The 27,655-nt window shown below is 43.3% G+C and overlaps 3 protein-coding genes across 3 annotated transcripts; 1 reads left to right on the plus strand and 2 right to left on the minus strand.

The window, feature by feature from the left end:
- Window positions 1-1,480: 1,480 nt before the first annotated feature.
- On the minus strand, window positions 1,481-2,305 carry lrrc10 (leucine rich repeat containing 10; the record flags this gene model as incomplete). The annotated part of the gene is made up of 1 exon (XM_084477870.1): window positions 1,481-2,305. One exon carries the CDS (start codon window positions 2,303-2,305, stop codon window positions 1,481-1,483), a length of 825 nt encoding a protein of 274 aa, XP_084333996.1.
- A 1,890-nt stretch (window positions 2,306-4,195) lies between these two features.
- Window positions 4,196-10,678, plus strand: cnot2 (CCR4-NOT transcription complex, subunit 2). The gene is made up of 15 exons (XM_084477453.1): window positions 4,196-4,229; window positions 5,106-5,233; window positions 5,334-5,406; window positions 5,778-5,925; window positions 6,164-6,346; window positions 6,511-6,590; window positions 6,817-6,942; window positions 7,101-7,225; window positions 7,410-7,530; window positions 7,879-8,035; window positions 8,169-8,230; window positions 8,613-8,662; window positions 8,775-8,875; window positions 9,115-9,259; window positions 9,423-10,678. Exons 2-15 carry the CDS (start codon window positions 5,117-5,119, stop codon window positions 9,507-9,509), a joined length of 1,575 nt encoding a protein of 524 aa, XP_084333579.1. The 5' UTR covers window positions 4,196-4,229; window positions 5,106-5,116; the 3' UTR covers window positions 9,510-10,678.
- washc4 (WASH complex subunit 4) lies at window positions 9,729-26,391 on the minus strand. Its single transcript, XM_084477452.1, has 33 exons — window positions 26,300-26,391; window positions 25,737-25,876; window positions 25,403-25,456; window positions 25,239-25,304; window positions 25,094-25,139; window positions 24,926-24,993; window positions 24,733-24,815; window positions 24,542-24,584; window positions 24,307-24,410; window positions 24,030-24,150; window positions 23,772-23,895; window positions 23,449-23,576; window positions 22,872-23,032; window positions 22,406-22,532; window positions 22,024-22,149; window positions 21,495-21,602; window positions 20,657-20,803; window positions 20,350-20,429; window positions 19,831-19,936; window positions 18,835-18,951; window positions 18,129-18,297; window positions 17,625-17,779; window positions 16,949-17,023; window positions 16,621-16,725; window positions 15,581-15,715; window positions 14,857-14,965; window positions 14,586-14,652; window positions 13,967-14,053; window positions 13,693-13,840; window positions 13,488-13,584; window positions 12,633-12,829; window positions 12,388-12,484; window positions 9,729-12,104 (listed from the first exon to the last, which is right to left on the minus strand). The coding sequence occupies exons 1-33, from the start codon at window positions 26,358-26,360 to the stop codon at window positions 12,043-12,045; spliced, it is 3,513 nt and encodes a 1,170-aa protein (XP_084333578.1). The 5' UTR covers window positions 26,361-26,391; the 3' UTR covers window positions 9,729-12,042.
- Window positions 26,392-27,655: the final 1,264 nt, after the last annotated feature.

Consider the following 27,655-nt stretch of genomic DNA (forward strand, 5'->3'; position numbering starts at 1 on the left):
CTGTTACCTTTTCTTTTTTTAACAAGTTGCTAGTTTTCCAATAGCACTCATACGTGGCTACAAATTACACAATTACGTTATTATCCCATTTAATACATATTTACTGCATAACTTTAAAAGCATTAAAACAATTGTGTTAGCGCTGGCAGAAATCTGTGTATGTATGCATTTATGATTTATTTTCGGAAGACGATATCTTCAAGATAAATGGATGGCAACAAAATCAGCATATTTCATAAATATCCACAAACAATAATCAACACCTTTGTGTACAACCTACTTCCTTTATATGTTAAGTTACCCTTCATTGTCCCTTTTTGGGGGAGATTCTTTCTCTGCTTTTGATCCAGCGAACACCCAGAGCAGTGGGCAGCCGCAGTGCAGCGTCCGGGGAGCAGGTGGGGGTTTCAGGTGCCTTGCTCAAGGGCACCTCATCCATGGATGAGGATGTAGAAGAGTGTTGCACAACCACTCCATAACTCGACAACCATATTTTTGCCTACTGGTCGGGATTCAAACTGGCCATCCTCCGGTTACCGGTCCAACTCTTTAACCAGTTGGCCACGGATGCCCACCTATATATTATAAACTAAGCACAGCACTGAATACAAATACACTCTTATATTTAGATGTGTAATAATTCAATTGAGCCTTATATCATAGCCCTTTTACAGAACCTATTAGCAGTTATATTTAAAGCCATGACTGCAATCTATCAAATCAATTATGCATTGGTCTGAATGAGGAGCAGCATGGAGGACCTCAGCCATCACTCGAATGCATTAAATATATCCCTGTACTTAGCCTTTGTGCTGACATTTTATCACACCCACACACTTTTAAAACACACGAAAATAACTCACGAGTTGATATATATTGTTGAATATATATTTGTTAGATGTGTATACAGTTTTGGATGATATACATTTCATTATATTAATATACTTTATATACTTTATATTATCTTGGCTTGGTTGGACCTATTGTCTATCCACAATACGAATCATTTCTGTTTCAAATTTACAGATGTAATTTAAGCTATCATCAGAAAGTGGTGAACATTTAAAAAATGTGACTTTATAAAAAATACGTTAATTTATAACTAGACACTGCACACTATTAATAGCATAGAAGCATCAACATTTTTCCACTCCAAAGCAAGACATGCATGTGGCCTACAGCCAGGCAATGTTATGAGTAGTTAGATGATTAAGTTTTCTGCTCAAGGACATCAAAACAGCACATGCTGTTCTAAGGCTATACCCACTGAGCTACTGCACTGCCTAATTCCAGTTTTCATTCCAAAATAATACCATTATCTTTTCCCATATTCTTAGAGTGCTTGTATTTCTCATGCAGAGTAAATTGGCCGCTCTCCAAACAGTAATCCACTGTTTCACATGAGTGGCAGCCATGAACAGCAGTTCTGAGTATTGCCAGAGCTGAAGGTCAGGGGTTTCTTCAGCCTTATCAGTGTGCCCTATCCCTCGTCTGTTTGTCCTTCCTCAAGCTCTGCTGTCAGTTCACCCGGTAGTTTAGGGATGTACTCGTCTTCCTCGTCTTCCTCTTCATCTGAATTGTCTGCCCAGCGGCCGACCCTCCGGGCTCCATCGGCGATCACAGGGGCATTGACGCAGGGGTTGTGGTCATAGATCACAAGCTTCAGCCCCTGTAGATGAGACAGACGTGGAAAGTAGCGGATTTTATTCCTGTCCACGTCGACAACAGCTAAAAACTGCATTTCCAATAGCACTGATGGGAACTCGCTCAGCTGGTTCCCTGCAAGCCATATGCTGCGTAGCTCTCCTAGTCCCCCTAGTTCCCGAGGTAAACTTCGGATCTGGTTATAACCCAGGTGCAACGTTTTGAGATTTGAGAGCTCACAAACCACCTGGGGGAAATGGGTGAAGCAGTTAGTCTCCAGCCACAGAGTATTAAGCTCCTTAAGGTCTTCCAGTTCTCTTGGGAGTCTGTAGAGCCTGTTGTTGCCCAGGTAGAGTATATTCAGGTGGGTTAGCCTGCAAACAACTTCAGGTAGCTCATCAAAACAGTTGAAATCCAGGGCCAGCAGTTGGAGTTTCCTCAGGCTTTGAACTTCAGGGGGCAAGCTGTTCAGATTGTTGTCACTCAGGTACAACTTTACCAGCTCCCCAAAGACACACACAGGACTAGGGAGCCGCCGTAGCTGTCGGCTGCTCAGGTCCACAGCCCGATCAAACGGCATTTCTTTTAGGTCTCCCACCAAGAAGCGCTGGCAACGCTCCGATGGAATGAAAGCCATGACACTTCGCAATGCATTTCCCATTCTGCTCAATTACATGCTAATGACTCATCAGTCACCTCTGCATGAGTGTCAACCAAAGGGAATGGTTGAGGTTATTAAAATAAGTCCAGGAACGGTCTTTCAACACCTCTCTCAAGATATGTTCTCCTATAAAAGGAGGAGAACATTGTAATTAGTAAGACCACAACATTGTGATAGTACTCAAATAAACTAAAGAATTGCATCTTTCCCAAATCTGTTCCATACATTCATCAACTCCCACACTGATAAGATTTTACTCAAATTACTTTAAAAGCTATTTGATGTACTGTTACTTCTTAGCTTTAATTAAAAGGCAATATAGAATAAAAGTTTATCCTCAAAGACACATACCTTTAATGCCTTCCCAACTGCCCATGATTCTCCGCTTCTTCCAAGTAGACCATCTGTTTGTCTAACTCAATGAGCAGAATACATATTGTATCCCCTTGTTATGTATCCTCTTGGTAGGTATTCTCTTGTGCATTCACCTCACTCCCTATTGCTCCGAGCTTTTCGCTGACTCTCAAGCGATAGCAACCACTGGCAGATTTCTCCTCCCATCTGTGTCTGATGACTTTTTTCCCCCTCCTTACCCATGCCATGGCTGAGGTGTGGGAGAGAGAGAGAGAGACGGGAAGAATGCAGGTTTCAGAGTGCCACTGATAAGCATGAGAGTTGCACTGCGATTTAAAGAGGAGCGGGGGTCAACTCCATGCTCTGCATCCATGACGCTGATCTGGGTCCCATAAGTAGACCACAAAAAAACATGTGTGCATGACCCGTTGCAGGGGGGCCAGAAGAAGTGTAGGCTAGTAAAGCCATGTTTTCAGTTTTACTTATAGAAGTAATAGGGTGTAATGGTGGTTGTATAGCACAAGGATAGGCCTGTGTTTTGTCAGCACCATATTGTGATGCTCTGTTTGAGAAATGCACATGGAGCCTATAGTTTGATTCAAACAGGAAATTAAAGTAAACATAATATAAAACTTTATTAATCATGTGAGGCAAATGCAGGTTAATTCAACTGAAAATAGTCTTATTCACCCCTGCTCTCTCATAACCAGGGGTAATTTCTAACAAGAGAACACTGGGCAGGAACTTTATTTTCCTTATCTTTAAGGGGACCAGCTACCCCATCTCATCTCACTTCGGTTCACACACCTTTTTTTTTTTTTTTAGCACTTGTCCTTCTGCTAATCTACTTTCACATTGGGGCCCCTGACAGGCAATAAGAAAGCTTAGTATGAACAAACATTATGCTATCAACATTTAAATACGATTGTTTTTGTAAAAGGTAGGCCTATTTATAAATTAATAACAGTACATTGGGGCCTCTGACAGGCAATAAGAAAGCTTAGTATGAACAAACATTATGCTATCAACATTTAAATACGATTGTTTTTGTAAAAGGTAGGCCTATTTATAAATTAATAATAGTGCAAATTAATGTATAATGTTAGTGTTATTTTCCTGTGTGTGCCTTTAGATCATACACCTGTAATAATATATTCTAATTTTATTGGAATATATGTTTTTCATGCATGCAATTTTACATTAAATCACACTGCAGTTGTACAACGATGTACTTTATTAAATAAAATCTATGATATGATGGTTATTGTGAGTGAGAGAGAATAACACTATTCGACTGTTCGATTATGGAAGGGATACGATTGGGGAATTTAGCGTTTTGTTAACAAATAAAACGCTAAACATGATATCACAAAGCAAATGTGCTTTGAGATGGTATGTACAAAAAAATTATACATAGAGCCACAGAGATGTACACAAATGTTACAGACTGCGCTAACTCGGTGTACGGAAATGGGCAGCAGGTTCTAAGGTCAGAGGGTAAAGGCTATTCTCTGGATTGAGAATACACACAGCCATCTTGGATCAAAAGAAGAGAAGGGAAATTGATGCGGTGAGGATGTTCGTTTTTTCACCAGGATTTCATTGTTTAGAGAACATTAAACTACATAGAGTGGAATATTCGTCTTGGTTACCCCCCCGTATCCGTCCATTCGTGATTTTGGCGAATTGATGATTGAGCAGCCGACTGTTTGCTGCATCTGTTTAGTCTGGTGCTCGCTGCAAACCAAGCGTAAATGGAGACAAGAAAACGGCAGCTGGCCGTGGATAAATGAAGGCTATGCAGGCCTAGATTAATATATGATGTTGAAAAGGCTGCTACTGGCTAGATGTTGGTGTTTCTATTTACACGATTGTAAATGGTACGGTGTGTTTTTGAACACTACGCTGAGTAAAATGAGCATTTGTGGGTTAGCGTTGGTGTTAGTCCGCTTGCTAATTGACGTTAGCTATGCTAACGCGAAGCGACTGCACAACAACTAGCATTAGCTGCACTGTGTGCTAAACAGAGTTAGCTCGTTAGTTTGGGAAATTGCATCGTTAAATGGTTATTGCATTAATATCGTATACTTTTTAAAGTACTGTAAACCAACTGTGAAAACGGACAGAATAATGCTTTTGGAATAGCACCACAACTATAAAACCCATTATATAATGGACATAGGTCTCTGTCATCAATGGACCCTTACAATTACATTTTTTTTAGCACATGTTAACGCACCAAAACGGTCGGGGTCTTTGTTTACCTTTTGTAAAGATGTACTGTTAGGTTAAAACTATTCAAAATATCCGCTCGATCGAAGTACAATATCTATGAAGATAATGGGAGTTTTGAACATCTATTCTGTACGTTAAACAACGTTGGTACTAATTGTGTAGTAAAAGCTGTAACAGCACCCAACTCAAGCATGTTTTTCCTTTTATACAGGTGACGAAGGCATGTTCGGTTCTAGAAAGAAGTTTGTAGAGTTTGTCGAGGTAGTCGATAACGACTTTCCTGATGAAAGCATGTACTACAACCAGCCGTCGATGTTCCCACATCGGTCGGACAAGGATGTAAGTTTGAGCATCATTGCCTCTGCATTGCTTTTCACTGTTGTACTCATTTGTTTACTTTAGAGAGACCAGTACTTTCATAAAATTGTATTTGTTTCAGATGCTGTCGTCTCCTTCACCATCATCATCAGGTCAACTGTCACAGCTTGGTGCCAGTTTGTATGGTCCACAAAGTGAGCTTGCAAAGCTTAATTTGTTAAAAAGTAACAGGATAATTGTCATTGCAACACAACCTTTAGTGCGATAAGACTTCACCTCAAGGAGAGGAAGCGGTATTGTGGTTAAGTTGCGATGAGAAACGGGCTCATTGCTTGCATCAAAACAAAAATACTGCAACCGTGACGTGTTGCCGGTAGATTCGTTGGGCCATACTTACGGCTGATCTAACTTTAACCAAACAACAGCTCAACCCCGGGCCATAGCAAAAATGTCCAACTTTAGATAATTTAACTATTATAACGGTTTCCATTTCCCCCTTTCTTTTTTTTTTCTCTCTCTCTCTCTCTCTCTCTCTCTCTCTCTCTCTCTCTCTCTCTCTGTTTAGGTGCCCTCGGATTCTCGATAAGGGGAATGGGTAACAATACGCCTCAGTTAAATCGCAATTTAACGCAGGGCTCCCAGCTACCAAGTCACATTACGCCCACAACGGGGGTACCCTCCATGTCCCTCCATACCCCACCATCACCAAGCAGGTGTGTGATCACTGCAGGTGTTTTGCATTCTATACCTTGTTTCAAAAGTGCATCTCCACCTCCATGTTTGTGGAGATGCCGAATAATTTCTCATCCGCCATCGATGAATACTTGAATTCAGACCGTCCGTACAGCTTGGAGATTGTGTTACACAGGGACGTGTTATTGTTTTGTTTCTATGATGCACACAAAGGCGGGCAGATGCACCTGTTCAGACGTGCCTCTATCCCTTCCACAGGGGGACTTTGCCGATGAACTCGAGGAACATGCTGAACCACTCCCAGGTCGGGCAGGGCATCGGTATGACGGGTAGGACCAACAGCATGGGCAGCTCTGGGCTGGGCAGCCCCAACCGCAGCTCCCCGAGCATCATCTGTATGCCCAAACAGCAACCAGCACGCCAACCCTTCACCATAAACAGGTATGTTGGGTCCGACCTGTATGTGTGGACAAAAGTCATGCATAAATGGAGTAACAATCTTTGTTTATTGGGGGGCCACAGTACACTGTGGCAGTGTGCTGCCACCTAACAGCTGCTATTGGTTTTATAATTGTTTGAGATTATTATTTTTTTTGTGTCCACAGCATGTCAGGGTTTGGAATGAATCGCAATCAAGCTTTTGGGATGAACAACTCTTTATCAAGCAACATCTTCAATGGCACAGGTTTGTATGTTTTTGTAAATATTTTTTTCTGTTTGCCATAATTTTGTGTTTTCAATAAAACGGCACTCAGTTTTTTGTTATCTTGCAGCACTGCATTTTGTGTAGTTGAATACATTGAGTCCCTTTTTATTTTCTCACCACTGTGGACTCAATATCGGCTATGTAATTAACGCATGACAGCGATAAGTTAACGTGTGTAATACAAGTCCGCCTCTTCTATTTGCAGACGGGAGTGAAAATGTAACAGGATTGGATCTGTCCGACTTCCCCGCGCTGGCAGACAGGAGTCGAAGAGAAGGTAGCGGAAACCCCACACCTCTGCTCAACCCGCTGGCTGGAAGGGCTCCCTATGGTAAGGCGACCGGCTGGCCAGAGCCGCCTCTATGGCCACGCAACCGCCGTTAACATGTTAAACCTGCACTCTAGCCAGATGGCAAACTGCTGCTCCGGCACAAACAAAATGTAACTCCGGCCTCCCACTTTCCCTCCGTTTTCTTTTTTCTTCAAAAGTTGGCATGGTGACAAAACCATCCACTGAACAGACGCAGGATTTCTCCATCCACAACGAGGACTTCCCCGCGCTACCAGGCCCCAACTACAAGGACCCCACGTTGAGCAACGATGACAACAAAACTGTGAGTGGGGCGCGCAAGTAGAAGCCCTGCATTCTCGGTGACCCGGGGGGGGGGTCTATTTTTTTGTAAAAAAAAGAAAAAAAGAAAAAATGATTGTATCAAGTGTGTTTGCCCCTCTACATCCTATATTCTAATATTCATACATTTATACATTTGTAACTAACTGTGCCTGCTTCTCCCTCAGAACTTGAACTCTACAGGAAAGAGCACATCCAATGCAGATGGGCCCAAGTTTCCCGGAGACAAGACGGGCTCGGCACAGAACAACAACAATCAGAAGAAGGGCATCCAGGTGCTGCCAGATGGTGAGCTCTCTCTCTGCTGATTCAGACACTCCCATTGAATGGACATATGTGGATAGAGTTGGAGATGTGTATTCCCTGTACTGGTAGTATGCCATATAGTTAAATGTTTCCTTTAGTAGTGGTCAAATAATTGAGCGAGCAGCAGCATATTGGTGAACATCTTTTTGATTAAACTATTTATAGTTATATAATATATAATCATATTAGGTAATTGTCACTTACAAGCAAATTGGTGCAATCAGGAAGTATAAATATATAGTCATATAGTCGTCCATCCGGCCGTGAAAGGCCGTTTTAAGGTGTGTGTGCCCTTGTGCTAAACGTTTGCATAATACAAAAAAACTCTAGGCCGGGTGACGAACATTCCCTCAGGGATGGTGACGGACCAGTTTGGGATGATCGGACTGCTGACGTTTATTCGGGCGGCAGAGACGGATCCCGGAATGGTCCATCTTGCGCTGGGAAGCGACCTCACAACGCTGGGACTCAACCTCAACTCACCAGAGTAAGACGGCAGCATCAGCCCAATATCCACTGCATCTCAGCACAATGGATTCCCTTTTCTGGCTCATCTGCAACTCGTTTCTTTTTAGCACTTGTGCCTGATTGTTTGTGTTGCAATCCTGTTTCTTCGCCAGAAACCTGTACCCCAAGTTTGCATCGCCCTGGGCTTCAGCACCTTGTCGACCCCAAGACATCGGTATGACCTTTTTAACCATGAGATCCACACCTGATTTCACCCACTCCCCAGGAAACTGTTCAGATTGAGCCAAAGTCTCCAGCATTTCTTGGTTTGCACGCTAGTTTAACCCGCCTTGTTTATGTGGCTCGTCTCCGGAGGCCTTGTAAAGACTGCAGAGCACTACAGGGCTGCTGTTGAGCCTCTGCTGGCAGCACGATACATAATTAAATAGCCGTTGCTTGTTGCCGAAATGTTTGCCGGCCCTTTAACCGGCTTTAGTGTGGAGCTCAGTTTCATTTCCTCAGGATAAAAGCCTTGCTGTGGTGTGGCAACATATTGTGTAATTATATCACATAATCATCATAAGCTCAATGTGTGCGCGTCTGTTTTCTTCCTTCAGATTTCCATGTTCCATCGGAGTACTTAACCAATATTCACATAAGGGACAAGGTAAACAAACAGAACAAATATTTCATAACATGGAGACGTCAATGTAAATACAGACCAACATCTGAATCCTTTACCATATGTACTGATCATATTTGTATTTTATTTTGGCAAGTTGGCTTCAATTAAGTTGGCCCGATACGGTGAAGACCTGCTGTTCTATCTGTACTACATGAATGGTGGAGATCTGCTACAGCTTCTGGCAGCAGTGGAGCTGTGAGTACCACGTCTTTTTTAATTTGTTCCTTCTAAACAAACCTGAAGACTACTGCTTTGCCTTCTAGGTCTTCAATAGATGTGTAATAACAAAGTTAAAGGGTGGGACTTTCAATAGATCTGTAGTTGGGGGATTTTGGGGAGCAATGTCTTTTCAAGTCCAGCTGTTCTCTAGATACAGATGTGTGACCAGCTCCTTCTCTCTTCTCTTACCCCCCCCCCCCCCCCCCCCCTTTCAGCTTTAATCGTGACTGGCGGTACCACAAAGAAGAGCGGGTTTGGATCACAAGGGCGCCCGGCATGGAGCCCACACTAAAGACCAACACCTACGAGAGGGGAACCTATTACTTCTTTGATTGTCTTAACTGGAGGAAAGTAGCCAAGGTAACCGGACTGCCCCTCCCCCTTCAAATAGGGTTTTCCCTTTCTCTTTCCTCTTCTGTTCACACCTCAACACCACGACTTATCCCCGGCCTTCTTAGAAACGCTGCAGAGCGGTCGTGATCAAGTGGCGTCGTATCAAATATCTGTTTTTCTCCGTTTCAAGGAATTTCATCTGGAGTACGACAAGCTGGAAGAGAGGCCTCAGGTGCCGACAACATTCAACTACAACCCAGCCCAGCAGGCCTTCTAAGGCCCCGACCAGTACCAGTTACAGCTGTTCCTGCACACCACCCTGTCCTTGGTTTTTATTCCTCGAGGATTCGGCTAATTGACTTTGGGATTTGGGGAGGGGGGGGAGGGAGGGGGAGGGAGTGGTTGCCACCATGGAAGAGCGGAGCAGAATTGCCCTGCCGTTCCAAAAATTACATGCTGCCCAAAACACCAACACTTCTGTTCTGTTTTTAGTACCTTTTCTTCTTTTTTTTTTCCTTTTTTTTTTTTTCTCCTGTTTATTTCGTTTTGTTTTTGAGCAGGGTCTGTTATGTTTACATCTCTGGAGCCTTTTGTTGCCCCAAGGCAAGAGGACTGACAGTGTGGCATACTTAACAGAGACAGAACAAGGGTTATGCCTCAGACTTTCCAGCAAGTGTTAAGGACAGATAAAAAGGCGAGGACGGTATCGTTACCAAAGTGCCATCCTCTGAAGTAAAGTAAAAGGGTGAACAAAATGCAATGTTTATTGTTGCACTATATTTAGTAATAAAAGAACACAAAATCGGTTTGTGCTTTTTCATGTAATAACACTCCCACTTCCTTTTTCGGGGGGGCAAATACAACCATTTTATCCACATACATCCCTGATCATTTTCTCCAAACTTCCTGCCGAAATTTTCCTCAAGAACAACTCCTCAAATATGGATTTTCTCTTGTCTGTCTCTCGAGCTGTCTGACCCCCTTTTGCCTCTCTGTTGTTTGTGTGTTGACTATACCATGGACACATTAGGGACTGTGAGTTTTCATAGGCCAACCAGTCCTCCGAGGTTAACTACCAAGCGTCGTTTTACAGCAAGCAAAACATTTTCCAGTCTTTGTCACAATTTTGTAATAAATGTGTACATTTATTTTTAGTTTCTTGGCATCACATGAATGAGTATATGGATGTACGAATGTGTATATATGATTGCTATATATATATATGTATGTATATATATATGACATCTATTTTGGAAAAAAAATTGCCCAGCCTTGTACCTCGTTTTTATGAGGAGAGCATGGATGCAATATGTGGATATAACAGGACATTTCTGGATCTGCTGGACAGGGTGTCGATTAGTGTGGGCACTTGCAACAAAAATAATTCAAAATTAAAATGTTTCAAACAAGGAAAAATACCTTATTCTGGGAGGGTGGGGTGGTAGTTTAAAAAGCGATTACTGAGTTCAACGTAGAACGGCGTTTCATTTTAAGCTGTTTAAACAGCAATGTTTCATAGGAAAAGGAAAATTGACAATTTGAGAAAAAATACTCCAGACTGATCTTGTATTTTCTGAAGTTAAGCTTTTATTTGTATTAAAGCAGAAAAGGCTTTCCTGAACAACTTTGTCTTTTCTTGTTTTGCAACAGACAATATCCATATTCCGCTCATCAAATAGTCCATTTGAATGAACCTTTTCAGGAAAGGCAAAAATAATTACACCTAATCGTGTATAAAATACCATCAACTGACTTATTTGTTTTCAGTTCAACAGGGTTCAGGTTTGGAATCAACACACATTGAGTCATCCAGTAAATATTTACAAAAATTGTTATTTCTACTCATCCTAAATCACTTCAGTGAATAAAGATACAGGTCATTAAGATTGTCTAGGCACTAGACAATCCTTAATTTCAACATGGCGAGTCCCATCTCAAATCATTTTCTAATCTGGTGCTGTTTTAGGCTGCATATTACACATACTATTTCAGGGAACATTTATAAAAATGACAGTTTAGGGAGAATATTGATGGAGCATCTGTGCTATAGATAACTGCTTACTGAATGAGCAACCATGTAGCTACTTCAAGCAATCATGAATGAATGTCAACAGATTAAACAAGAGCACTCCAAAATCTCCAAAATGGCACAAACACAAATACGGCACCAACATAAGTTCAATGTGCAATTTGAGAACATTCAAAATGTCATACAAATGGATTCTTATTCCTCCAAAAAGTCATCACTTTAAGACAGGCTACCATACAATTATGAAATTCAAATGACATTATCTAGGCATGGATGGGTGAAAGTGTAGATAATACAGGAGAAAAACAATTACAAACCGCCAACATTAAAAATCTGTGCAAAGAACAATACATACAATCAAAGCAATGTCAACAATAACAAATAATAGGAAAGTTAACTTTTAGCCATGAGTTGCACTATGAAAAAAATAACATTATTTTCAATGGCTACAGGAATGTTAGTTCTGTGTAAACTACTGTGTCTACTCTGAAGGCTAAAATCACAATCTAGAAGAAAGATATTTTCGTTTTTGCCATCCAATCGTACAATCTCACTTGTGATATAACTGAATGCAATAGAGTAAAAATAAAATAAAAGCAGAAAGGCTGCATTAAAGTCCAGATTGGTCTGTCCAAAAAACGGCAAATCAGTCTCTGACTACACCACAGACCAGGGGCGTCTTCGTTCACAGTGGTACCCGACAGACGCTGCTCTTCTTCTGTGCCTGACATCGCTGACATGACACGCCGTCTAACGCTACAGTACTCCCTCCCGCTGAAGGTCACTTTGAGGCCACTTCTGTAGGGTTGGAGCCTGCTGACGATCCATCTGCTTTGTTCGATTCTTATTAAAAGGGAAAGAAGTCACAAAACTGTTAAGCAGCAGCTTTTATCTAAGGCGAATTACAGTGAGATTCCTTTAGATACAGGTCATTAAATGAGCAGGTAAGGGTTAGTGCATCTTGGGGATTCAGGGATTGCTACTGATGAGACTGGCATTTGGATTCAAACCCAGGACGTTTTGGCTAACAGTCCCCCTCACCACTAGAAAAGCCTTTTGTGACCCCCTTCACCTCTATCTCACAGTCCCCCTCACCACTAGAAACCCCTTTTGTGACCCCCTTCACCTTTATCGCTCTTCTCCTGGATCTCCTCAGCCGCCGTCTTGTCAGCTCTGAAGAAGATCCTGGCGCTGCTTAAGGAGAAGTGCAGGAGCTCAAACTCCTGCAGGGGAAGCACAGGGATGTTAACAGGCTTCCCACACACACACACACACACACACACACACACACACACACACACACACACACACACACACACACACACACACACACACACACACACACACACACACACACACACACACACACACCTGGAGGTAGATGTCCAGTCTCTTCTGCGTGAGGTTCATGGTTTGAAGGAGCTTCTCGTCCTGGCTGGTGGCCTGAACGCTCTGCTCCTTCACCACCGCGTTCATCTCCTTGATGTACTTGTCCCGGACGGCTTGGAACCAGTGCAGGGAGTCAAACTCCAGGTACTGGTCCAGAAGCTTCAGGATATAGGCCACACCTGACGCAAAACACACAAGCACAAGGCGAAAAACAGGGAATATGGTTTTAAAAAAAATGTGGAAGGAATGAAAAGGGTGAAGCTTTGTAGTGGTCGTGCCATCTAGAGTAGAGCTGTGAGGTGCGGTAGTAGGGGTAGTGGGGGTTAGCCCTGGAGACCATCTTGATCACGTGACCTCACATTCTGTGTACGTTACACAGATCTGTCCGGACCTCGAGACGCCCACATCCATATCAAATGGATGCGAGTACTCGCCTTGACAGTAACTCCTTCAGACAAGCTGCACAATAAAACATGCAGCACCCTAAGGGTGCGCGGTTCAGTGGAGACGCCGGATAAAGATCAACTCCACGAGTGCAGACTCTTGTTCATGTTAAATAGTTGTTTATTGGGTCTATTTCTGCAATAACTGCACTCATGGCTGTGTCTACTAATGAACAACGTTTCTGCTCGTTGCCTCGGTCGATGCCGATACGTTGCCTGTGTTAACGTCATCAATTACGACACAGTCCCTGATTGGCGCCGATTACAGGGTCATTTCTGGAAATGGATGTGGGCGGCTAGGGGGCCAGATGTAGCCGTGTAATCCAATCAGATTGTGAGGTCATGTGATCAGGAGTGACTCCAGGCTGGGTGGGGGGGCATCCTGGTCCCTCACCCATGGCAAAGCCGTCATCCGTAAATGCCGCCCCGCTCTTGTTCTTCTTGTTGAGCTTCTCCTTACAGCCGATGGAATGCTCCACAAAGTTCACCGTCTGCAGGAATGGGGTTACGATCCGAGAGACCATGAAGAGAGCCACCAAGAGAGAAATACTTTTTTTTTTTTTCACACTCACACACACACACACACACAAATAACTTGCCAGTGGTGGAACGATCATGTAGAAGTTCCGCAGGTGCATGTTCTTGGCGCTCCGGAACTCGGGTGCAAACACTCCCACTAGCTTCTTGAAGTACTCCGTTCCCTCAGCAGAGTTACTGGTGAGATCCCCCAGGACAGCATCCAGAACACTGGGAAACACACGGGGCAGTGTGGAGGTGAAGGAAGGACGTGTTTAGGGGGCAGGGCGTAGTGAACCAGTGACCGATGCAGCAGCAGGGTTTATTATACGTAGGTGTGGTGGGAGGCTGCTCTACCTGGCAGCCTTCTGGGTCTCCTCCGACAGACCCTCTTCTTTCACCATCTCCTCAAAGTTGACAATGTCCTCCAGATCTGGGACAAACCTGCAAAGCCACATTAACACACAGCTTCAAAAACAACCGTTGCACTTTATTTCAACGATCCATACGTTTTCATCGTAGTGAATCCTTAATAATATCCATACTGAAACTATTGCATGGGTTTTCTGGAAGGATTGTGCTTACCAGAGAATTTCCTATGCAAAGAATGTCCCCAAAACATGTTTTTTACTAGCTTAGGCTGAAGCCAAACTGTTTTACATACATTAAAATTGTCATCGTCACTCAGGGAATACAATTCGGCCACTTCTAAGGTTTGACGGTGGCAAATATCATAATCACGATCATCATTGTGTCATCATTGAGATCACGATTATTGAATGTGATTACTTATCGACTTTGAAAAGCTCATGCAATCATTAGGCTTCTAAACAAAGGAGAGCATAGTTTTGAAACGGAATGAGGCATTATAATCATTTCACCTTGATCGTCTTGTATTCATAATCGTTGGAGCCAAACTGATAATACAAAATAAAACGTGCCCCTAGCCAACTCTACCACCAAACATGTGGTGTACCTGATAGCACTGCTGCAGCAGTGAAGTCCACCAGAGCGGATCATACGCACATAGCCCATGGCATTACCTGGAAGAAGAAGAAGAAGAAGAAGAAGAAGAAGAAGAGAAAGTATACAATTGCTCCCGTAAGGTCAGAGTACAGACTCAAAATACGTAATGCAATACATACACGGCAATGAGAAGCACAATGAAAAGCACGGCCATGACTGTCATCTCCAACACCCAGCAGCACCAGCATGCCCAGGACCACGCCCCAGTGGACTGTGCTCACCTATCTGGCTGATGAGCTGTCTGAACTGGTCCAGGTAGCTCTGGCCATCGGGAGTGATGCCCAGCTTCCGGATGCCACGGTTGAACTTCTCAGCTCGATCAAAAGGGTACTTGGGACATAATGCAGACATGGGACCATGCTTAAAATCAGGAGGCAGGAAGGTCCTTCCCTTTACACATTATAATATACAGTCTGGGACTGATGCTCGGCAAACCAAGACTGTGTTGGGTCGGCCACAGATGGTAGATTTATGGAGCCCTTTTACAAAAGAAAAAGCAACCTTTTAAATGACTTTATTCCATTATAATGCACATATACAACCAAGTACTGCCCTTGAGAAATTCAAGTTGATTTACATGATCATCTAAAATTACCCCTATTGCAGATACATAAGCTCTTCTTTATGCACTTTGTCTTCCTTGAATTCATCGAAAACTACAAGGAATCATTAATACACTGGAATCATTTGAAAAAGATCCAGACACTAAAGCCTTTGAAGCCAATGAAGTGCTCCACTGTGGTCAGTAAATCACAAGCCACTCAAAGCCAGCAGCACTGTACTGCTTCAAATGGGCTCTGATAATCCACCGTCTTCCCCTGTATAATGGAGGCATTCACCAGTCACCCACGTCGACGGCTGGGGTTGGAGGCTGCGTAGTGGGGTGGCAGGGCATGCGTGACAGGATCTCAGCCTCTCAGAGCGTACTAGGGTGTCTGGGTTTACCTTCTGGTCGGACTCGTCCTTGGTCTCCCTGTAGAAGCGGATGTCCTTGATCAGCCTGGACTTGATGTGCTCGTCGTACATGAACTGGCTGAAGATGTAGAACTTCTTGCGGAGGAACTGGTAGGTGAAGTTCACCTGGAGGAAGAGCGTGAGGGTTCAGCATGGAGATGTGCTCTGAGGTTAAAAGTGCTCTGAGGCATAACCGGGCCGCCGCGGGCCCATTCAAAACAATCAAACCAGTTGGCCCAGTCCAGATTTTATATTCTCAGAAGGTCCCGCGGCTGTCTCCCATTTCCACACCAAACCAATACAGGTTATTAAAGTTCAAGTCTAACATATATAATAGCCAGCTCTGTGAGCTTTCCATGAATACACAATTACTGGACTGCTTGCACTGTAGAACCACTGCTGCCAGCAAGCTTAGCACTGGTCTGATTAGCCGGAATCAATGTGAGTAGTGAGTAAGTCGCTTATGGTGAGGCAGAAGCGCATCGTTTGCACAACAATATAGCTTGTTGAAAAGGGCTGATGTCTTGGAAATTAGTCTTCTCATGAAGACGTGACGATGGACAATATTTTACACTTTTAGATCGCTGATATTGGTATTCAACACAGTTCTTTCCTAACATCAAGTACATCATCTGACACTGGAAAATATATGTGAAACAGTGTCCAATGTGTAAACAAGACTAATCTGCAGTAACGTGTCTCTCAATGAGTTATTGAGATTAAGATGCAAAAAAGTCATCATCTTGCTGCCATCTGCCAAGTTTGTCTCATTTGCATTATAGTTGTATTTACTGAGAACCCAGAAGTTTTTCTATAGTTTATTGCAACAACTTTTGATTGTACACAATGGCATGTTTTTGCATTGAGTCCTACCTTGAACCCTATTTCTGTGTAACTTACATTTGACACACACACACACACACACACACACACACACACACACACACACACACACACACACACACACACACACACACACACACACACACACACACACACACACACACACACACACACACACACACACACACCGTGGTGTTCATGATGCCGGTGCCGTGGGTGCGGATGGAGTTGGCGATGTGGCGGATGTTGATGGTGTTCAAGTGCTTATTGTTACTGGCCTTCTCAATAAAGATCTGTGCAAACAGAACAAAACAGGTCAGGTCAGAATGCACTTGTGTTGGTGGGCACAAGGATACAGAGCCGTAACCTGGAGACAAAGAATGCAGACGTCAAGAGGCGATGTTTTGTAAGATGGGCTGTAGCATACTCATGCCCTCAGTGATATTAGTCAACAGTTCCAACAACAGATCCTCGTCTGGCAAGAGAAGGAAGGATCCAGGAAGAGATTTGCTCCACCTGGTTGTTGAGGTTGTAGAGGTAGCGGGAGACAAACACATGGATGTTCCTCATGATCTCCAACACATCCAGTCCCTGATAAGAAAAGAGAAGGCAAGAGCTTTATTCATCCAAGATGAGGCATTGAGGATTTTGGAACGAGTACGGGACTAGTACCGTATAGTAGAATACGGTAGAATTCTAGTATAGTAGAATTAAAGTGCCAATGTGTAAGACTTGTGCTTCTATCGGTTGCTAGCAGTTTGCAAACACTTTTCTCCTCCTCATACTTGTCTTAACCTGACCCCTCCCAATCCTGGTTTGACCCTTTGTGTTGGAGGTTTGCTTTCTTATAAATGCACGAGGCCTTTTTGCAGATCAATGCACGCAGCATGTCATTAGTTCGCTCATAGCAAGAGCCCACCTTGTGCCATGTGGCTGTGTGTCATTATATACTCTTCTACACAGGGCCAGCACGCCCCCTGCAGTAACTAGATACCTAAATGATGTCTATAAACACACACACACACACACACACACACACACACACACACACACACACACACACACACACACACACACACACACACACACACACACACACACACACACACACACACACACACACACACGGTACAGTTCAGCAGACACTTGTTTTGTGTGGTGGCTCTTGGAGGAGCGCGGCACGCGGACCCACCTGTTCCAGGGTCTGGCTGGGCAGGTGAGCCTCCGTCATGCTGAGGCCATAGCGCTGGGACGCCAGGTTCCTCATCTCGCTGTAGGTGGCCCAGTCGTGCAGCGCCACCGTGGTCAGGTTGTAGAAGGTCTGGTCCAGGTAGTGGGTCACATAGGCTACACATCAACAGACAGACACACAAACAGACACAGACACACACACAATCTGATCATCTGCCTCACTCGTACCAATCTCACATTCTCGTTGGGCAGCAGACGAGGAGAACATGACTCAGACCAGATAAGTGACTTATAAATAATTTGTCCATATTAACACATTCTAAACTGATCAAGCAGAAGTCGTTCCTGTATGTGCCAAATGACCTGGTGATTTCTTTCTGATTCTGAACTTTGAAATGGTCAAAGTCCTGTCCCATTTTCTCCCAGTAGGTTTGTACACAGTATCAGTATTCCACAGTAAGGATCATGCCTCCACCACCACGAAAAGAAGGAACAACATCCCTACCTTTGATGTCTACGAAGCGGTTGAAGAAGCGGACAGGCTTGAGGGAGAAGAAGTGGGCCAGGTCCTTCAGGCCCACCTTGAAGGGGTTCCTGTCGTCCAGCTTCAGGTGGGTGTGGACGGAGAGACGCAGGTCCTTCTCGATGTCTTTGCACAGCTTGTCCAACAGGTGCTGCTCAGGTTTGTTGTGCAACCACGACACAAAAGTATGAATGAAAAAGAGAAACGAAAAGAAACATGACAAAACAGCAATCAAAGACCATTCCATTTTAGACACGCATGTTCCCTTGAATTTCAGCTACACAGTGGGCTTGTTTTGTGGCCATCACCTTCCTGGTGTTCATATTTTTGCGTAGCCCCGAGTTAAAATATGTTCCAACTTTCACTTTGATCTTTCATAACGTTTGGCCCTAAATGATTTCATCCCAAATCTAAGTTACAGAAAACTAATAGTTTTAATTTCTAAATACCTGACCTAATTCATTTTAGTGAAAGGGAAATGGATTATTCAGACGACGTTGAAGATGACCAAGAAGTTGCAGGGACAGCTATTGTATATTGCAGTGGCTGAAGTTCACTGGCTCTTTAAACTGTAGTGCTATAATTAAGTACTCATATCAGTACTTGGTATCGGCAAGTACCCAAATGTAAGTACTTGTACTTAAAAAGTGGAATCGGTGCATCCCTTCTAAATGTAACCGCAACTCACCTCGTGGAACACTTCCATGATCTCCTTGTGGTAGCACTCCAGCAGCTGGTCACATGACTCTGCGTGTTTGGCGTGCAACATGCAGGGCACGCAGTCCCTCAAGGCGGTGAACATGTACTGTTTCAGCACAGGGGAGGGGGGGGGAGGGGCACCGGAGACAGCATGTGAGGAGTGAAGGGAAACAGTTGCAATCATTCAGTATATTTCAAAAACACATGACTCATGACACTGTTCCATAAAAAAATCTGAACTTAATCCCTCTGAAGACCTAGATGAATGAATGGTCTCATAGTAAAATAATGTAGGGTAGTTTAGTTGCTTATGTAGCTATTGGTGTTCCAACTACCAGCTGAAAAGTACTAGGTTCCATCACGCACAGCCTTCCTTAGGGTATCCTTGAGAAGACACCTGCTCTCTTTAAGGATTTGTATCTGATTTGCCCACGGGTCAGTCTGGATAAAGGAGTCGGTATGGGGGTATCTATTTTTCCATACCATACTGACAATTCTTGACATGACAACCCCACCCCCAAACAAACTTTAAGTGCAGCTGCCTGTCTAGCCTTCAGTGTTGTGTGTATTCTATGCAATTATCTTACCAAGACATGTCTTGCTGGTTTTAAATACTTATGTAATATATTAACAAATAGATAGGAAATAAGCTTCCTTATTCCAAAGATTCTTTCTGTAGGACCCAGTGACACCGCAGATACCGACATATACGACGCGATGTGCAAGTGGAGGTGACAGACTGGCCGTTGACTCAAATCTTGTGGCTATTTAATCGCACCATCTTCCTGTTCCACCACTAGAACCTGACCTCTGGTGGCGTGTGTGGTGCACTACAACTCATCCCCTCAACACCTCCATACCAGCATAATCTGTATTTGGATTTCTAAATACCCAGGTGTACTGCAATACGTTGATACGCAAAACCACTAAATAGTAGGCATCCCCTTTTAGTTTTGGTGAAATCCAAAGACTGTGGATTGCGTACGTGAAGCCGTGCTGAATCCACTGCGTTGTCGTACACGTCGTCCAGGTAGATGGGAAACACAGCCCTGTGCCAGTACAGGAAGCTGCAGTCACACTGTAGCCTGACCCTGAGGAACAAGGAAAGAGCTCTTGATACACGATGCTGGGACATTTTCTCATTGACTTTCCGAAAAGACAAGTACATTATGTATTCCACTGTGGACTCTTAGTACCCAGAAAAACAAACAAGATCAATGCGCTCAGCACAGAGATGGTCCCCGTCGACTGATTTCTAACATTTCGTGTCAGTATGTCATGATACTACGAAAAGGTTTTGCATATAAATCATGGAGTTTAAGATAGGCTATAGAATAAGATGCAAAACCCTTTCCATTATTTGATGACTACCTAAGGTAGTCATCTAAGGTATCAAAAGTGCTTTAACAAGCAGTTTTGTTTGCTTGTCGATAAAAGCAACCAGCTGTTTTTGGAGTGTTGCCAGATGGACTTCAACCAAAGACGCTCACTGTGTTCCCCTCACCTCTCCTTCAGCTCACTCATCAGATCCAGCTTCTTCAGCACCAGCTGTAAGGGCAGCAGCTCCTCATCCTTGAAGGTTTTCTACAGAGAACCAAGACACGTCCAAACCACACATCATCCATCATCATCCATCAATCATCCATCCATCAATCATCCAACCATCCATCAATCATCCAACCATCCATCATCCATCCATCAATCATCCAACCATCCATCAATCATCCAACCATCCATCATCCATCCATCCATCCATCATCATCCATCCTTCCATCCATGGTGTGTGTTCGGCCGACAGGCTGATGTCGTACCATCTGGGTGCCGACGCTGAGGGCCAGGGAGATGGCCAGGCGGCGCTCGCGGGTGCTGGGCCCGTTGAGGGCGTTCTCCGCCAGCACCAGTGACGACAGGACGTCCAGCCGCTGCTCGCTGTACTTCTTGTCAGAGATCACTCTCTTCTGCAAGAACCACACGTGGATACGTTAGGATCACATGTCGTCCTGTTGGTAGTTTACCCAAACGATAACATCACCGACATTCAAGGTTGCTTTTGGCCATGTTGTCGCATACTAAGGTATGCGACAACATGGCCAGCACTTTTCTCCTCCCCATCATCTTATCGTGACTCCTCCCACTTGATACAGTCGCAGGCACTTACTCAATAAATACCAGCACCAAAAGCCAACAGGTCAAAACTCTGCTTTAGTGACAGCTCTTCAGTTGTTTCCATACCTAACCCTTGCAGCAAATGTAAGGGTTAACCCTAACCCTAAACCCTAACCCTGGTTTTACCCCTCTCTTTGTCATCTTCTTTATTAAATATGCACAGCTGAAGGAGCTGTCCATTACCTCCAGAGTAGCAAGAACGCAACTAGTGCCGCCCGATTTTAGAGTGTGTGAGTGTCAGTCATGATATACTCCTCTACATAGCACAAGTACTCCCCCTGCAGTTACTATGAGTAAAGTGAAAACAACATTGAACTACTCCAACCAGCCCCGGAGTAACATAGCATTCAAAACACGGTAAGCATCATACACACACACACATATATACATACATACACACATATACATACACACACATATATATATACATACACATATACATATATATATATACATATAAAACAATGTGTGGTTTGCACTTACCTTGGCGGTGCCGATGGCGTTCAGGGCCTGTGACTGGAGCTGCTGGGTGATGTGGGAGACGGAGTCCGCCACCACCATGGAGCGCCGGTGGAAGGTGTGCTCCACAGCCTGCCCAGACGACAGGTGGACATGCACTTTGATGGCTGAAGAACCACTGGATCAGCAGCTTTATTATGACCAGGGTCGGCAGTCGGCTAGCCTAACTCGCTAAGCTAACTCAGGACCAACTGACTCAGTAACTAATCAGGAATGAGTTATGGTCAGAAAATCTGAAGCAGTCATACGTACACTGGATAGTTTATTATTATCTAGCATTCTAAATGGGCTACACTTCGACACACATCAGTATGATTCACTGACAGCAGTAAATAGCCTGGATGTTGTCCACTGGATGTTGACAGGATTTTTACTAGATTTTGACAGATTCTATTCTTTCTGTTTACATTCTGAAACTAAGGCTGGCATTTCAGAGACACCTACAAACTGGGTCATTGTTCAGAGGATGAAACAGGTCTATCCCGACACACACCTTGAGCAACTCGACCAGTCGACAGAGGGCCTTCACAGAGGTCTTGGTCATGGGCCGCTGCATGGACATGTACATGTTCATGGTGGTCTTGATGATGGTGCTGATGCTGTAGGCGTACAGGATTCCCTGGAGATAACAGACAAGGAACACTAAAGGGTTTAACCTGTTCAACTTAATGTTCATGTTTCTGTACATGAAACAATTTAATGTGACATGGCTTGTATATAATAATATATCAATATATTTAACAAATTGATACAAGAGTTGAGTACTTCATTGCAGGTTATGAAAAAACAAATCTAACTTAATCTTCATTACAGCGATTACTCAAGAGTATAGCCCAATCGTTTGATAAAGACCTGTGGTAAAGGGTTGACTGTACCTGTAGGAAGACATTACATCTGCCGTTTAAGTCCTCTGCCAACTTCTCACTTCGATGCCCCCTCGACAAGATGGCCTCCATCTTCATCATCCAGGAGGTCACGAATACATAGTATGACTGGACGTCCCTAAAGAATTAATACAAGCACGGGAAGAAACCAACTTGACAAATAGCTTGGCTGCTCTTGATGTCTTCATATCAATTGATAAAATTGAAAAAAAATAAACTAACTTAAAATAAGTACAACTAGTGAAAACAGAAATAAATAATAAACAGAAACAGATACTGGATTATTTGTAAAAAAACAACAACAACCATTAGAGGAACAAAACATTGACTCATCCATCCAAAAACAGACTCATTTGGCGGAACAAAAAAAGGAAAGCTGAAAAATCATTTAGGCAATCGCGTCCAGTGATTCCTACAATAAACTGAATTGTAACCGACTGTTGAAACTCAAACTGACTTTGTGAGCGCCTGGGACTTCTGCTGTAGGTATGTGTCCCTCTGTGCCTTGATGGCCTGCAGGCTCTTCTTGTCCAGCATCTTGGCCGCCGCCTGCACCTTGGTGCTGAGGAAGTTGTCGGGGAACCAGAGGATGTTAGCGGTCAGCGTCACAGCAGGAACCTGGGACAGGAAAAGCAGCAAACACACACACAAAAGAGGACCGATGAACACCAATCACCCTGCAGCTAGTAGTAAAACAAGCACCGTACAGGGAGGTTTGCATCAAGTTATCACTGATTGGTCGAGCAGGTAACGGGCATCATGTTATGTTTTTCGACAGCCACATGTTCAACATATTTCCTATTGAGCCTCAGTCTCAAATTCCATATTTGCTCATTGGTTCATGTACATTTGTGGTTGGAAGCGCTATACTGCCCCCTTGTGTCAACATTAACATGATGTAGAGGTATAAATAAAGGACAATCTGCCAAGAACAGAGTTGTGTCCCCGAGTCCCAACATGGACTGTTAATTGAGTCGCTCTGAATTTACAGTTCTGCTAGAACTGTAAATTAAGCTTTGGTGCACTCAACGTACCTTTTTACAGACATCTAGAAGAGATTTGTAAAGCTTCTTGTCGACAGTCCTGAAGATGTAAAAGTGAAGCACAAAGAGACTGCAGACACCCGCGTACTTATCCCTCTGGTCTATTTCAGAAGGCTCACCTGAGAGAGAAACACACACACACACACACACACACACACACACACACACACACACACACACACACACACACACACACACACACACACACACACACACACACACACACACACACACACACAGACACAGTAAACATTTTGCAGAAATGAAAGGGGAGAAACTTTGATGCAGGTAAAGAAGGTTAAGCAAAACTGTACCGATCTTAGATTCCACATTAGTGAATATTGTGCGTATGTTGAAGGCAAACTCCTCGGCAAATGCACTGTTTTTGGCCACAGACACTCCTTCAGCAGGGTCATCGAACCTCTGCTCCACACATGCCTGTTACACACACAAGCATACATGGGTAGTGATTAAGCTACAGTATCAAGTAGAAAAAAATCAATAGACAGGAAAAATTATCCATTATCTAATTTACTATACCAGTCTATAATTTCTACACACTGTGGCCTCACCTGCAGTATCATTCCATCAAGCAGCTGACCTTCCAGCTTCAGAAGGAGCTTCTCGAAGGGTTTCAGCTTCTCTTCCCGGATGGAGAATTTACCCGGGTTATGGTGCACTGACTTAAGCAACCTACGAAACACGCCGATTAACTCATTAATGGAAAGCAGGTTGAAAAGAAGTCTATTTTTAAAAGATTGAGCCAGTGATGTTCAATTGTATAATTGATTTGACTCATTTGGTCTGACTTTGTATTTTAACCATCAACCAGCAGGAAGGTGCCTTCACCTTTTGTACATCTTCCAGTGCTCCTTAAGTGTACCATGGTTTTCCATGATCTCGTCCAGGGTCAGCAGTACCACCAGTAGCTCTCCGAGATGCTCGTACACAGTCTACGTTGGTAGGAAGGGGATCGTAGACACAACAGGAACTTTAAATGCAAGTGGATTACGATATGGTGAAAAAACTGAATATAGGTAGAGAAAAAGGATAAAGCTACAACAAAAAAAGCTGCATAAATTACCTGGAAATGGACCCCTGATGATTCAATGATTTTCGCTGAACCTCTGAGATAAAAGATGGGAGAATGGTTGATTTGCTTGTGATACAACTGTTAAGACTATTGCCTCATATGAGCATGACCAATACAAACACATAGCAAATAATATGTGCAACAGGCATTTGTGTGAGACAGCCTCTGTATATGGATCCTACTTGTTGCTATTGTAAAGGGCTGCCAGCTGATGCACAATGTTGACGACCACTTCAAAACATCTGGACACAAAACAGGACAGTTCCTAAAGAGAACACAACGCAATGTTACAACAGGGAAAGTAAAATACAAATATTGGAAACTTGAAATAGAAAGGCTACATTGGGATTTGTAACAAGCATTATTTCATCATACCTGTAGAAATGATATGAATCGACCCATCTGAATCTGGGATTCTCCTTCAACAACACTGGTGTCCGACACTAAATACAAATAAAGTGAACATCATCAAAGTATGCAAACAAAGCACACACGTCATTTGTAAATCTTGAACGTGACTGAAATAATACATGGCTATATTACCTCCTTCCCCATAGTACAACAGACCATTGTAGAACTTGGTTTCTGCCTGGGAGGGAAAGGACAAGGTTAGGAAAACATCAACGTCACTTCTAGAAGAGACTGTGATGAATTACACTGGCTAGATGGAGGGGAAACAAAATCCTACCTCATACTTAAGCTTCTTCACTTCACTGCAGAGAGCAGCGTATACTGTGATGACCTTGTTCAGAACCTGCAACACCAATCGAAACAATGAAGTCTGCTTTCAACCTAACGGTGAATGACCCAGTAGGGGTATTTCTTTGTTATTACTCTGGGTGAACAACATACCTTGTTGTCTGTTTTAATTAACTCCAGTAGGGACGATTGTTCACATGGAACAAGCTAGAAATCAAATAATTGTAATGTTTACACATACAAAAACGAAATGGATAATCAAATAATTGTAATGTTTACACATACAAAAACGAAATGGACCCAAGTTAAACAGAATAAAAAGACGCATCTGAAATACATTGTCCACACACACACACACACACACACACACACACACACACACACACACACACACACACACACACACACACACACACACACACACACACACACACACACACACACACACACACCAAAAGGTTGGAATTGTGGCTGTACACAGTTGTACCTTCAGTGCAATAGGGTCCAGGGTGAAATCCCAAACATCTCCTATGGAGTCATCCAGGGCATCCTCTATGCCTTTCAGCTGGGATGTGTATTCCTCGAGGAACTTCCCATAGTTCTTGAGCTGGACCTCAGTGTGGATTTCTAATGAGAGACCATATTTAAAATACGATTTTAATGCACACGCGTGTTGCAATATTTACTCTATGGAAATATTAACTTTGCACAGCAAGACTGGCAGAATGGTAAACTTGCTAAGATACGTTGTTAAGATAGGTTGTTCAGCTAACGTAGCTTGGACCAATAACGTTATATGTAATAAGTAGTGTATGGCGTTTGCTGATTTTGACAAACATGATATACATCGATATTGACTGTCTTCATTCTGTGATAACGTGTTTCACTATCACGTTGTGGACGGAAGCACCAGTCTGTTTATAAGAAGGGTAAATAGACCGCACCAAGAACTCAATAAAGCTAGCAATGCTAATAGTTGTTACTGACAGTAGCATGCAGCTACGTTTCCAGGAAGCTAAGCTACTGGCACGAATAAGAGACAGTACTTACTCTGTGACCCATCGTCAAAACGATCAAACTCCCAATCAGGTGCGATTGTTTCTCCAGCCATACTGTCACCCAAGTACAGTATTGCTGCGTCGAAAAATGGTTACGTTCGACTGGAAGGTCCCGTGATTTGACTCATGACCGTAAATGGCCACCGGTGGTTATGGGTAATGAAGTTCCGAGTGGCCTGATCAACAAGCCGCAGTGCCCATCACTAGACAAAATTATATAAAATGTAATGGAAGCACATCAGTGCCATAATTATAACAATGAAAACATAGAAAACATATCATATCGAAAGTTAGTTAATATTTGTGTTGTGTGTGTGTGTGTGTGTGTGTGTGTGTGTGTGTGTGTGTGTGTGTGTGTGTGTGTGTGTGTGTGTGTGTGTGTGTGTGTGTGCGCGCGCAGTGTGGTGAAATATTAGGACCAGCATTGGTTAATTAAATACCAGATAACTTCTAAGAACTATGTACAAGCCAATTTCACTGAGAAGCACTTGACCCGAGTAGCAAGTTGTTCTGACTCTGTGTCAATTTTTTAGTTCATTTTCTCGTGGATGTGCATGTGTGTATATGTGTGTGTGTGGGGTGTTTGTATTTGTGTGTGTGTGTGTGTGTGTGTGTGTGTGTGTGTGTGTGTGTGTGTGTGTGTGTGTGTGTGTGTGTGTGTGTGTTGTGTGTGTAGCACTAGGCACGTGCATGCACATATTAGTGTGGATGGGTGTGAGGGTGTCACTTGTTTGGGAGAGAGTGGAGAGAGAGAGAGAGAGAGAGAGAGAGAGAGAGAGAGAGAGAGAGAGAGAGAGAGAGAGAGCGCTAGCACTAGCGATAGAGAGAGGGGTGAGTGAGTCTGCGTCTGGTGAACAGGGAGGATGGTACCAAGAGAGCAGAGGAAAGGCAGAGATTTGGACGGCAGTGAACTGGATTCTTAATTTTTTTGCTCCTTTCATGTAAAATTAAGAGTAAGACACTTAATTTACTGCTACTTGCTGAAATTGTCATACTCACTAAAAAACGTTTTTTTTGTTTGGACATAACAATTGACATAGAGAGTTCTTGATGGGGATGTTTCCACCTGTATATATAACCTCTAAAATCTAAATGCTAAGGATTTGTATAACATGTACCAGTAATATTTTTGGTTTCCAAATATCTTTCCAAGGCTATATGTGTCCAATCCGGAGACATAGCTATCTGTTGTTCCATTGAAATGAATCAATGGACAAACGATGGTAAGAATGTCTTATAAGGAAATTTGAGGTATGTCCCAGGACAATGTGGGTGTTTGTGACACCACTGCCATAATATGTCTGTAGCATGGATTCAGGGATTAATTCAAATGACAACTCAACCATTC

The sequence above is a fragment of the Micromesistius poutassou genome (genome assembly GCF_964030765.1).
Source record: "Micromesistius poutassou genome assembly, chromosome: 13".
Classification (NCBI taxonomy): Eukaryota; Metazoa; Chordata; class Actinopteri; order Gadiformes; family Gadidae; genus Micromesistius; species Micromesistius poutassou.